The sequence below is a fragment of the Hyperolius riggenbachi genome, chromosome 5, assembly GCF_040937935.1.
Source record: "Hyperolius riggenbachi isolate aHypRig1 chromosome 5, aHypRig1.pri, whole genome shotgun sequence".
NCBI classification, from domain to species: domain Eukaryota; kingdom Metazoa; phylum Chordata; class Amphibia; order Anura; family Hyperoliidae; genus Hyperolius; species Hyperolius riggenbachi.
In genome coordinates, this window is record NC_090650.1 from 186,331,428 (window position 1) to 186,344,545 (window position 13,118).

At 42.4% G+C, this 13,118-nt stretch overlaps 1 protein-coding gene across 1 annotated transcript in view; it reads left to right on the plus strand.

The window, feature by feature from the left end:
- The window catches only part of SEC61B (SEC61 translocon subunit beta), a 34,040-nt gene extending 21,382 nt beyond the window's left edge, over positions 1–12,658 (plus strand). Inside the window, exons 3-4 of the mRNA XM_068236489.1 lie at positions 3,470–3,571; positions 11,734–12,658. Coding sequence (XP_068092590.1) covers positions 3,470–3,571; positions 11,734–11,821 — 190 coding nt within the window. The 3' untranslated portion in view covers positions 11,822–12,658. The remainder of the gene's footprint in view (positions 1–3,469; positions 3,572–11,733) is intronic.
- Positions 12,659–13,118: the final 460 nt, after the last annotated feature.

Here is a 13,118-nt window from a genome sequence, read left to right on the forward strand (position 1 = left end):
TGGGAGGAGCCTATGTCGTCTCATGGTGGACCTGTCCTGGAGGTTACTAAAAAGGATGTTACCAGGTAACTAACACTGGTTTCACATTAGGGCAGATTTTCTGCGTTTCAACGCAAAGGGTAAAGTTTGCGTTACCCAAGGTGAAATGAAAGCCCATAGACTTTCATTTTAGCTTTCACATATAACGCAGCCTTTTTGTGCGTTGCGTTACACTGCACCCAGGCGCAGTTTTTCGGCCGACGCTAGCTTTATGCGTTACAATGTTAGTCAATGTAAAACGCACACTATGCGTTTTTAATCCGTTAACGCAGGCAATCAGTCCCAGAATGCAACAGAGGAACAATGTAGAAAGTTGAAACCTAAAAGAAAAAAAAAATTACCTGCGTTTTTCTATGTGCTGTAACGCATTGAAAACGGATTAAAAACGCACACTCACTGCAGTGCAACGCATATCAAAACGCATTAAAACGCATACAACAAAACGTATGCTTTGAGCGTTCTCCAACGCAAGCTCTGATGTGAAAGAGCCCTTAACCATTTTTCATAGAACATGAGAAGACACAAACTTTTTTTTTTTGGGGGTTAGTGGTTGGCTGAAGCGGTTTGGCAAACTGTTTACTCTATTTTAAATCAAAATCGCTACACAAAGTACCCAAATGGCCCTCATCAAAATTTACATGCCCTCTGATTTGAGTACATATTAACTCGGCGCCGCTCAATTTGGCCCGGGGAGAGCCAAATGACGGCTCTCACTGCTGCCGCAAAACTCAGAGGCGGCATTAAATACTATTCCCCCTATGAGTTGTCGCAACTCAGAGCGCGATGTAATGCGGCGTCTGGCAGCCGCCGGAGCCCCGAATTACTACTACGCGCCCCGCGCAGCATAACATTGCTGCTATGGCGCGCCCAGCTTCGGCGCTCTGCTCTCAGAGCCGCGCTCCGAAATGAACTGATCCGTCTGATTTAGCCTGATAACATGCACACAACTTGACATAAAATGGTTTTAAGGGCCCTTTTCCACCGGCAAGCACAATCGCTAATGCATTTGTAATTGCCAAAGCTTATTTTTCCATTTGCTGCATGCAGTGCAACGTTTGCTATTTTTGAAAAATCAAAATGCGCTAATGGAAAAGTGCATTGCACTTTGCATGTAAATCGTGGTGCACTAGCCATCGGCAAAACGCCAGTGATCCGCTTTGGCAGTGTTCAAGCTCTAATTAAGACGTTGAAAATTATGGGCTCCTAGAAAAACTGTTTTGAGATGCAAGGGAAAACTCACAAATCACTTCAGGTGAAATACAGGACTCTAAAAAAAAAAAGGTGGTGTGGCAGTTTCAAACTGCACAAAAAGGAGGCACTCGAAGAAAAATGGGCTGAATGGTCACGTTGCCAAAAGAAAGCCATTACTATGCCAATACCACAAAAAAAAATCCCAATTACAATATGCCAAACAGCACAGACTAGCCTCAAACTATCTGGCACAAAGTCATTTGGAGTGATGAAACTAAAATTTTACTTTTAGGCCTCAACAATAAACTCTACATTTGGAGACGTCAACAAGGCCTATAGTACACCATTACTACTGCAATACATGGTGGCTGATCACTGATGTTTTGGGAATGTATGAGCTGCAAAAGCACAGGAATTTTGGTCAGAAATGATGTCATTATGAATGTAGTAAGTTGTCAAAAACCTGTAGGAAAATTTGCACTTAACAGCCAGGAAGCTGAGCATGGGACATATGCTGCAGCAAAATAAAGTGAAGGTTCTGGAGTGGCCATCTCAGTCTCCTAACCTTAATATCATTGAGGCACTTTAAGAAGTGGATAAGTAATTTTGGCGCAATACTGCACCAATCAATTGGGCGCCGCCATAGTTTTTAATGAGAATTAGGACTATAGCAGCACTTGGGTGACTAATTGGCTGGAGCTCAAATTAGAAAAAAGTTAATTTGGCCTCCTGCAATACCTGGTGCACGATTTAAACATCTCCATCTACTCCCCAAATTGCAACAACTCAGAGGGGGATACGTTTTTAACACAGCCCCGAGTGATGATTTAAAGAGTTAACATAGTTGTGTTTATAATACATTGAGCCACTCAGCAAGAAAATTTTAACTTTTTTTTTTTTTTTTGTCTTGTCTTGTCTTGTTTTAGGCTTCTTGCACACCAAGACGTTGCATTAGGTGCCACGTTAAGGTCGCATAACGTGCACCTAACACAACGTATGGTGCTGCAAGAGCCGACGGTAGAGTGAGCCGCGTTAGGCGGCTCGAGTCCTATAATGTCTCCCAGAGTGGCGCTGATTGGCCAGCGGGACCACGTGGTGCGGAGCGAGACACTCCGCATCACGTGGTCCCGCCGGCCAATCAGCGCCCGCCAGTGCAGTGAATATTAAGTAGCCATGTGCGCGGCTACTGTAGCTGGCTCTCCCCGCCTCCTCTCCTCCCCCCACTGCGCATGTGCAAACAGTCTAACGCAGCTATAGCCGCTCCAACGCCGTAGCATGCTGCACTTTGCACAGAACGTGCAGCGTTACATGTAACGCAACGTGGGCTGTGTGAACAGCCCACTTGTGTTACATTGCTGTGCGTTGGGGGAGCGTTACAGGCGCACTAACGTGCGCCTGTAACGTCTTGGTGTGTAAGCAGCCTCAAGGTACAGAGTGCTTTAGGAAAATGGATTTAAAGAGACTCTGAAGCCTTCTTAAAATCATGTTTTTATTTTAAAAACCTTTTAAGCATGTTTGCCCAACCTTAAATGCTGAAACCTCGCGGCTGAAAACTAAATTAATCGCCCTAAACTCCCTGGGTCTTATTGCGGGGCTCCTTCCTTGAGAGGCAGAGCTTTAGGCTGTAGCTCTTCCTCTACACACGGCCATGTGCGGTGGATCTCCGCATCTCCCCGCCCCTCTGTCTTCTTTCACTGAGAGGGGCAGGGGAGAGGCGGAGATACGCGTGGATTGATGCGCGCGGAGGCAGAGCTGCAGCTGGAAGCTCTGCCTCCTTAGGGCAGCAAAATCCACGACCAAGAAAGTCGTGGATTTTACCAGGGGTGTTAGGGGTGATTTAATTTAGTTTTCAGCCGCGAGGATGCGTCGTTTTAGGTTGGGCAAACATGCTTAAGAGGTTTTTAATATAAAAACATGATTTTTAACGGGGCTTCAGAGTCTCTTTAATAATTTCCTCTTTAGGGATGGTCAATGAGATGCTAATAATTTTAAGTTGATGCAGGATTGTACAAATTAATGCCGCTTGAAAGTGGACCAAATGAATTCCAACCAAGGTTTGTCTATTTTCAAGCTGCATAAATTTGTACTAGGAATTATCTGCATTGACAATCACTACTCTAAAAAAAGAAAACCATGCAACTGGATATGTTTTTCATGCAAATCTATAGCTCTATATAGTTTTTCCTTCTAAGTTTAGAGCTGTGGAATAATCACTGCTCCTTCTATTTATATTCTTTAGAAAAACTACCAGCAGTAGTGCAAGGAGTTCTGGACGGACTACATCTGCTGGAACAGGGGGCATGTGGCGATTCTATACAGAAGACTCTCCGGGTCTGAAAGTGTAAGTGGTTTTGTTTTAATGTAGAACTTACTAAGAATGTTATAGCTTAATAAAGGGAACCCGAGACGAGAAGCACCTCCAGTTCAATACTTACCTTTTGGCTTCCTTGAGGCCGCTTATTCCTCTGTTTCCCCCGGATGGCTCCTGTCCCTCGCAATTCAGCCTGAAAGCCTGGCCGAGTTGTGCTTTATCGCGCGGCCAGGCACGCTCCCGTCCCTGGGAGTGTTCTGCGCAGAACACTCCCGGCCGCGGGAGCGAGACCGGGAGCGCGGCTGGTCAGGCTGTGCATGCATGACGAGGCGCAATGTGGCCAGGCTTTCAGAGCTGAATTGCGGGGGACAGGAGCCACCCAAGGAAATGGCGCCTTAAGGAAGGCCTAGGTAAGTATGGTGCCTGAGACGCTTCTTGTCTCAAATACATGAAGGGCAAATTGGCTTAAAGTGTCCAGGCAAAAAAATGAAATGAAATGGGATTGATGACTCCTTATGCAACATGATTGACTTGGCTTCATGATCTTCAGAAACCTGCTAGATTTCATGTTTGCTTGCATGAGCTCACTGGCTCCAGCCTGCTGATCTCCTGACATCTAACTGCTAAACAGTAACCAGCACAACTGCCATCTTTGTGTTTTACTATTTACCTGCATCAGTGTTTTTTACTTCAGCTTACATCTGGAAATATGCCTGAAGAAGGGGACTAGATCCCAGAAAGCTTGCATTATTTAACTTTATCAGTTAGTCATTAAAAGGTATTACTTTTCCAAGACTTTTCTTCCTACAGGCCAAAAAATGAAAATTTGTGGTGTAATTTAAAATCCACAATGAATTAAAGGTATACCCTAAGCTATAGAAGTTAATGCAGGTCATTTTCAAGCACTTTTTTTTTTCTTTTTGCTTACAATCCGCTTTTAAACCTCACTGAAATTGCTTTTCTGCCCCTGAAAAGTTAGTCTCATGGTGCAAAGTAATGATCATTTCAGATGCTTTTGCAGAGTGCCCCATTTTCCTGAAAATAAAACCTACCCCCAAAATGAGCCCTAGTATATATTTTTTTTTTTTCAGGATTTTCAATGATTGAAATAAAAAGCTCTACTCCAAAAATAAGCCCTATTTACAGTTCATAAAAAGTCAATGTAAATGGTGTTCTGGCAGCTACAATATACATGTAAAATCAATTGAAAATAGAATGCAGCAGGTAGAGTTGGGCGAACTGTTAGCGCAACTGCAGCCGAACTGTTCGGCTGCCCAACCTGTCGTGTGGCTGTGGCTCTTACTACTTCCGGGTCGCAATGACCCGGAGTAGTACGTCTGCGCTGGCCCAGCGGAGCGCGTCCTAGATCGCGCTCCCGTTGCCGGGCACTCTCTGCGCATGTGTGTGACGTCACTCATGACGTCACACACATGCACAGAGAGTGCCCGGCAACGGGAGCGCGATCTAGGACGCGCTCCGCCGGGCCAGCGCAGACGTACTACTCCGGGTCATTGCGACCCGGAAGTAGTAAGAGCCACAGCCACATGACAGGTTGGGCAGCCAAACAGTTCGGCTGCAGTTGCGCTAACAGTTCGCCCAACTCTAGCAGCAGGGCAGATACACCTTTCACTAATGAAAACAGACACCCCCAAAAGAACTGCACTTAAAGTGAACCGAGCATCATTTTTAACACCCAGGGCAGCTCTATAGCAAATAAAAATGCATTCTAAAAATGTGATTTATTAAAAAAAACTTTAATTTTACCTCTTTTTTTTTTTTTTACACCTAAGGGTTAAATAGCCACTTTGTCCGTCCGCAAAGGACCTGCGGTCCCTGAGCAGGAGATGGTGGAAGACAGATAAGAAATCACCTCTTTAGACTTAATTGACCACAAACAAACCCCCATTGTACTTCAAACAGAAAACATCAGTTACAGTTGAAGAATTTCACACCTAGCCTGGATAATAGCAGTTGTAAAATAGCAGGGGAGTGAGCTTCTGAACAATTGCAGCCCTTGCAGCTATTTGAAGCCAAGAGCTGCTTGGATCCCTTTAAAAGATGCTACGAGACCCAGAACTATAAGGCTGCATTTCCACTTGTGCAGTGGGAATCATCGCGGGAAAAATTTGCATGCGGATCTGAATTTCGCATGCGGGTCTGTGAATTTTCATGCGAATTCGCATGGATGACGATGTATGCGAATTTAACCATGGCAGTGCTGGTGAGTTTTTTTGTTTTCCATTGTTTCTATGCGAATTTGCATGCGAATTAGCATGAAAATTCGCATACCCAAACCGCATGCGAATTTCCTATTAAATACATTGTATGCGATTCGCATAGCTGTATGCGAATTATGATGGCTCTGCCGTGCAAATTTTTTTCTGCACAGAAAAACACAAAGGAATCCTGACAAGTGGAAACAGTCCCATTCACTTGTATTGCTATGCAAATTTGCATGCGAAAAACTCATGCGAATTCGCGATAGTGGAAATGGGCCCTAAGGGTTGGTAAGTACCAGTCTCTTGGTAAATGTAAGTTGTAAAAAATGAAATAGAAATGGAGTCAATTATGAAGTTGGAATTAAGAGTATGGCAAGTTATGATGATCCAGAGAAGGTGGTGGAGTCGATACAAAAACCATACAACCCCGACTCCTCAGTTTATGAAACAGACTCCAGATTCCCCAAATTTCTCTGAAAATATACATACATACATACATACATACATACATACATACATACATACCAGACCAAAAGTTTGGACACACCTTCTCATTCAGAGTTTTTTTTTCTTTATTTTCATGACTATTGTAGATTCACACTGAAGGCATCCAAACTATGATTTAAAACATGTGGAAGTAGAGTACATAACCAAAAAGTGTGAAACAGCTGAAAATTTCATACTCTAGGTTTTTCAAAGTAGCCACCTTTTTGCTTTGATTACGGCTTTGCACACTATTGGCATTCTCTTGATGAGCTTCGAGAGGTAGTCACCTAAAATGGTCTTCCAACAGTCTTGAAAGAGTTCCAGAGATGCTTAGCACTGGTTGGCCCTTTTGCCTTCACTCTGCGGTCCAGCTCAAACAACCTCGATTGGGTTGAGGTCGGGTGACTGTGGAGGCCAGGTCATCTGGCGCAGCACCCTATCACTCCTTCCTGGTCAAATAGCCCTTACACAGCCTGGAGGTGTTTGGGGTCATTGTCCTGTTGAAAAATAAATGATGGTCCAACTAAACGCAAACTAGAAGGAATAGCATGCCGCTGCAAGATGTTGTGGGAATAAATCCCCAACAGCGTCACCAGCAAAGCACCCCCACACCATCACACCTCCTCCATGCTTCAGTTGTTCTAGAGATGTGTCTGCTGCTAGAACTCTGTGTGGCATTGACCTGGTCTCTAATCTGAGCTGCTGTTAACCTGCGATTATCCTCCGCAGCAGAGGTGACTCTTGGTATTCCTTTCCTGGGGCGGTCCGCATGTGAGCCAGTTTCTTTGTAGCGTTTGATGGTTTTTTGAGACTGCACTTGGGGACACTTTCAAAGTTTTCCCAATTTTTCAGACTGACTGACCGACCTTCATTTCTTAAAGTAATGATAGCCACTTGTTTTTCTTTACTTAGCTGCTTTTTTTCTTGCCATAATACAAATTCTAACTGTCTGTTCAGTAGGACTATCAGCTATGTATCCACCTGACTTCTCCACAAAGCAAGTGATGGTCCCAACCCCATTTATAAGGCAAGAAATCCCACTTATTAAAACTGACAGGGCACACCTGTGAAGTGAAAACCATTTCAGGTGACTAGCTCTTGAAGCTCATCAAGAGAATGCCAAGAGTGTGCAAAGCAGTAATCAAAGCAAAAGGTGGCTACTTTGAAGAACCTAGAATATGACATATTTTCAGTTGCTTCTCACTTTTTGGTTATGTACTATACTTCCACATGTGTTAATTCATAGTTTGGAGTCACGAAAATAAAGAAAACTCTTTGAATGAGGTGTGTCCAAACTTTTGGTCTGTAATATATATATGTCTGTCCTATCTATCTATCTATCTCTGTCTCATTTCCAGGGAAACACGAGTATGTGTATAGGAGACTATAAACCTGTAAAGTTAACATCAGTTGCTTATAAACTGAAATTGTCTCAAGGGATACTATACAAAATTAGAATAATCATTTCATATCGTTCCAAATAGTCAACATGAGTTTACTGAAAACAAGTCTTGTATGACCAATATTGTCAGTCTTTATGAAGTGGTGAATTCAATTATAGATCTTGGGAAAGTAATAGACCTGGTGTACTTTGCAAAGGGATTATGTTCTCCTACAGTAGCCTAGTGCAGAAGCTGTGGATGCAGGGACTAGGGCATGGCTATAATGTACAGTGCATCCAAAAATATTCACAGCACATTACTTTTTCCACATTTCCTGTTACAGCCTTATTCCAAAATGGTTTAAATTTTATTTTTTCCTCTGAATTCTACACACCCCATAATGACAACATGAAAAAGTTTACTTGTGGTTTTTTTCAAGTTTTATTAAAAAAAAAAAAAAAAAAAAACCCATAATCCCAGCCTTTGCTCAATACTTTGTCTATGCACCTTTGGTAGCAATTACACCTTCAAGTCTTTTTAAACATGCTGCCACAAGCTAGACACACCTATCCTTGGGTAGTTTCACCCATTCCTCTTTGCAGCACCTCTCAAGCTCCAGCAGGTTGGATGGGAAGCGTTGGTGCACAGCCATTTTAAGATCTCCCCAGAGATGAATAATCTTATTCAAGTCTGGGCTCTGGCTGGACCACTCAAGGATATTCACAGAGTGGTCCTGAAGCCACTCCTTTGTCCTTCTGGAAAGTCCGCCTCTCTCCACAGAGGACCTCTGGAGCTCTGACAGTGACCAGCGGATTCTTGGTCACCTCCCTGACTAGGGCACTTTTTTCCCAATCGGTCAGTTTAGATGGCCAGCCTGCTCTAGGAAGACTCTTGGTGGTTTTGAACTTCTTCCACTTCTGAATGATGGAGGCCACTGTGCTCATTGGGAACTTCAAAGCAGCAAAACTATATTTCTGTAACCTTCCCCAGATTTGAGTCTCCACACAATCATATATCTGCAGACAATTCCTTTGACTTCATGCTTGGTTTGTTCTCTGACATGAACTGTGGAACCTTATACTCTATAGACAGGTGTGTGTGCGCCTTTCCAAATTATGTCTATTCAGCTGAATATGCCAAGGGGCACTTCAATTAAGCTGCAGAAACATCTCAAGAACGATCAAGGGAAACGAGATGCACCTGATCTCAATTTTGAGCTTCACGGCAACGGCTGTGAATAATTACAGCGGGGGTGCCCGATAGGTCAATCGCGATCTACCGGTAGATCGCAGCCAAGTGGCCGCATCGCATTAAATTTTGTGGCCGGCAGCTATCAGATTCTGCTGCCGGCCACTGGCGAATCAAAAGGCAGGGGAGGAGAGAGGCGGTGCAGTTGAGGAGGCAGAAGCCGCAACGTCATAGCTGGGGGCGGCGCCGGGCACAATGCATGCATGCACGCACGCTGTCCGCCACCCCCTATAAGTACAGGGGGAGAAGCTATAAGTACAGGGACCAGCTATAAGGACACTGGGGGCAAATATAAAGGACACCAGGGGAAGAGATAATGACGCAGGGGGCAGGGATGAGGAAATCTCAGGCACATATAGGAAAACATCAGGCACATATAAGGACAGAGGCAGAGATGAGGACATGGGGACAGAGGACACAGGCAAGGCAGAAGAGGACAGAAAGGAGACACACAAAGTACAAAAGGGGGACATAATTAACCACTTCGCCATATCTGGACGCATATATCTGTCCAGATAGGCACTGGTGCTGCAGCCGTGTGGTGCGCGCGATCGGGCGCGCGCCCGCGCGCGCTCCCGCTTCCTCCCGGATCAGTGAATGGCAATATAATTCCCATTCACCAATCTAAGTCCCCGGCAGAAATACCGACGCTTTCTCATCAGAGAGCGTGGTATTTCTGCCCCCAGGAAACTTCTTCTCTTCTTTTCAGTTCCTAGATGCGACATCGTTCGCATCCAGGAATTTTTTGAATGTGGCCATCTTGTGGCCAAATAGTAAACTGCACCCACATACCTGTATTGAATAAAAAAATACATTATATTACATCTAAAATTGGCTATTTACCTCCCAAACTAAAATTACCCAAATACATTTTTACATTAAAAAAATAAATAAAAAAAATTACAATTAAAAAAAAAAAAAACTACATAAATAGTTACCTAAGGGTCTGAACTTTTTAAATATACATGTCAAGAGAGTATCTTATTAAATTTTTTAAAATTATAAGCTTGTAAATAGTGATGGACGCAAATTGAAAAAATGCACCTTTATTTCTAAATAAAATATCGGCGCCATAAATTGTGATAGGGACGTAATTTAAATGATGTAATAAGCGGGACAAATGGGCACATAAAATGCATGGGTTTTAATTACTGTAGCATGTATTAATTTTAAACTATAATGGCCAAAAACTGAGAAATAATGATTTTTTTCCATTTCTATCTTAATCTTCCTGTTAAAATGTATTTACAGTAAAGTGGCTCTTAGCAAAATGTACTACCTAAAGAAAGCCTAATTAGTGGCGGAAAAAACGAGATAGAGATCAATTTTGATAAGTAGCGATAAAGTTATTAGCGAATTAATGGGAGGTGAACATTGCTTGGATGCATAAGATTTTCGAAGCTGTAGGCTGAAGTGGTTAAGGTAAGGAGAAGATCCACAAGATGCCCCTGCTCCATGGATGCACCAGGTTTAGTAAAACATTTTTTTTCCTGGTTTTTGTCCTCTAAACCTGGGTGCGTCTAATGGTCCGGAGTGTCTTATGGTCCGAAAAATACGGTAAAAGAAAATCTCAGAAGACCGCATTTAGCTTTAAACTCTCATCCACTTGCAAACTCTAAAGGTGCTATCCCTTTTTTTTTTTTTTTTTTTTTTTTTTTTTTTTATCAATAAAAATCTGAACTGACAAGTTGGAAAAATCTTTATATTCCATCTAACGGAATAATCGAACAAAATTATCTAATCAAAAACATTGTACTATGTATGGGCACCATAAAGGTGACCACACACCATGCAATTTTCATGCAATCTGGCTGTAAAATCAATCACCTAGTGCTGTTATACTACATGGATGTTGGTAAGATTGTATCAAAATTGTACAATCAGATTGCATGAAAATTGTTTGGTGTGTGCTCACCTTAAGTCTAGCAGTGCAAAGTAAAGCAACTGTTTGTGTTCTGATTTCAGAGGGCTTTTGGATTCCACGTCATTTTATTTTGATATCTTAGTACTAGCCAGTCATACAGTGTCACGGCGCCAGGTTTTATGCTGTTTCAGGCAGTCAAGCAATTCACTTTACAAGCAGTCAAGCAATTCAGTGGGTAACAATAACACTTTAATTTTCCATACAAGGCACGAAAAAATCGGAATAAAAATCTCTTACATCAAGAGGGTCCTATGCCAGTATAGGACCCCCTCTGGACATATCGCTTCCCACCCTTGTGGTACTAAGGACATGAACAATCGATCACTGGTGCCCAGCCCGCTCTCGTCACGACTAGTTTCGGCCTTCTGCTTTTCTGTTTTCTGGTGAAACAAGTCACACAGGAAGTATGCAGATTTGAGTACAACTCTGGAGGTGGAGTAAAGTGAATTGCTTGACTGCCTGAAACAGCATAAAACCTGGCGCCGTTACACTGTATGACTGGCTATCTGAAAGGTGAAAAGGATCTATCCTGGTCACGGCAGCGGAGGTGGCTGTCAAGAAGTACTTTGCTAGCAATCTTGTGGAGCGCCTTTTCGCCCATTTTCTTTGTGCACCATCTTAGTACTAGCAGCAGCCCTGCTGTCCTGGAGGTGTATCGGTGACCAATCAAGGGTTGGCTAAAAAAAAAGTAGTGCTAGATGGATTTGTATGGGAATTCAGGGTAATGACACTGATATCAGCCATCTATATTCAGTTTGTTACTCAGTGGCCTGCAAAACCTAAAGAAAGGAACAGAATCCTAATAACTTACTGATGACATCCCATCACAGGAAGTGTGACTACACAGTATTTTATTTTTATTTATTTTTTTCAGCACCTTCAATTGAAAAACACAAGTGATAACTTTTTTTTTTTTTTATATGTATTTAACAGGGGACCTGTTCCAGTACTGGTGATGAGTCTTCTTTTCATTGCTTCTGTTTTCATGCTGCATATCTGGGGGAAATACACACGATCTTAAAGCTTCATGTGCTCAAGCCTGCTTTGGACCAAATATGCTTTGGACTTCTTCAGAGAACAACCATCTTGTATTTATGAAGATATGTGATATGTGGTCACAGCACATATATTTTTTTTTTTTTTTTTTTTTTTTTTTGAGACCTGAAGAATTTTATAAGAAAAATATGGTTTATTCTGATATGTACAGAAATAAACTGGTAACTGTCTAATCCATCTGGATGATTTATAGAAATGTGAATCTGTGGACATTCATTAAATATGCAATATATTAATGGCTTCTTCTTCAAGTATACAAATAAGCTGGTAACTGTTCAATAACTGATAAAAGATTAACCATTTCAGCCCACAGTTATTTTTCACCTTCTGAACGAGGAATTTTCCCATTTCAGCGCTTCTCCCTTTCATTCCCCAATAACTTCATCACTACTTATCACAAAGAAATGATCTATACCTTGTTTTTTCCACAACCAATTAGGCTTTCTTTGGGTGATACATTATGTTAAGAATTATTTTATTATAAATGCATTTTAATGGGAATAATTAAGAAAACAATTTTAAAAAAATCATCACACACACACACACACACATACACATACTTTAATTTTTTTTTTTTCCCCCTAATGTCCCCTATGTCCCCTCTGAGCAAATCCTATTAGCGTACAATATGTACACTACATAGGAAACAATGTGTTGCTACATTGTAACTAGGGAAGTGACACAGGCAGCAATCACGATGGCCTGCGGGTAGACATGGGGGATACAGGAGGACACAATTTGGTGTAGAACGTGCACAAGATGCTCCTGGAACATGGATGCACCAGGTTTACTTTATAATTTTTTTAACAAATATTTGTTACTGATTTTAGATTACATTTGTGTATATTATGTTTTTTATTATTTTAATCTCCCTCCCCCCGCCAACCAATCAGTGTGATCGGCATTCATAGTCTTCAGCCTATGACAGCCGATCACTTCCCAGCCTAGGGAGGGGACAGCCGTGTCACACGGCTATCCCTAGTACAGCGCTGCCTGAGATCGCAGAGCTGTACGGGGTAATTAGACGGCGGTTTCGCCGTCTTAACAGTCTCCGAGCAGTGATGGCCGCTGGGAGACTGAAGCGGAGATGTGCGTCCGATCTCCTGCAAAAGCAAGCCCCAGGACTTAACGCCGATCGGTACAGCTAAAAAATAAAACATTAGGAGCAAAGACATAAGTCTAATATTGTTTACAGTATACAGTACAGGAAGAGTTAAACTCCAGTTGTTATCTATGCAAAAGAGCCATTGAGCTCCACCACT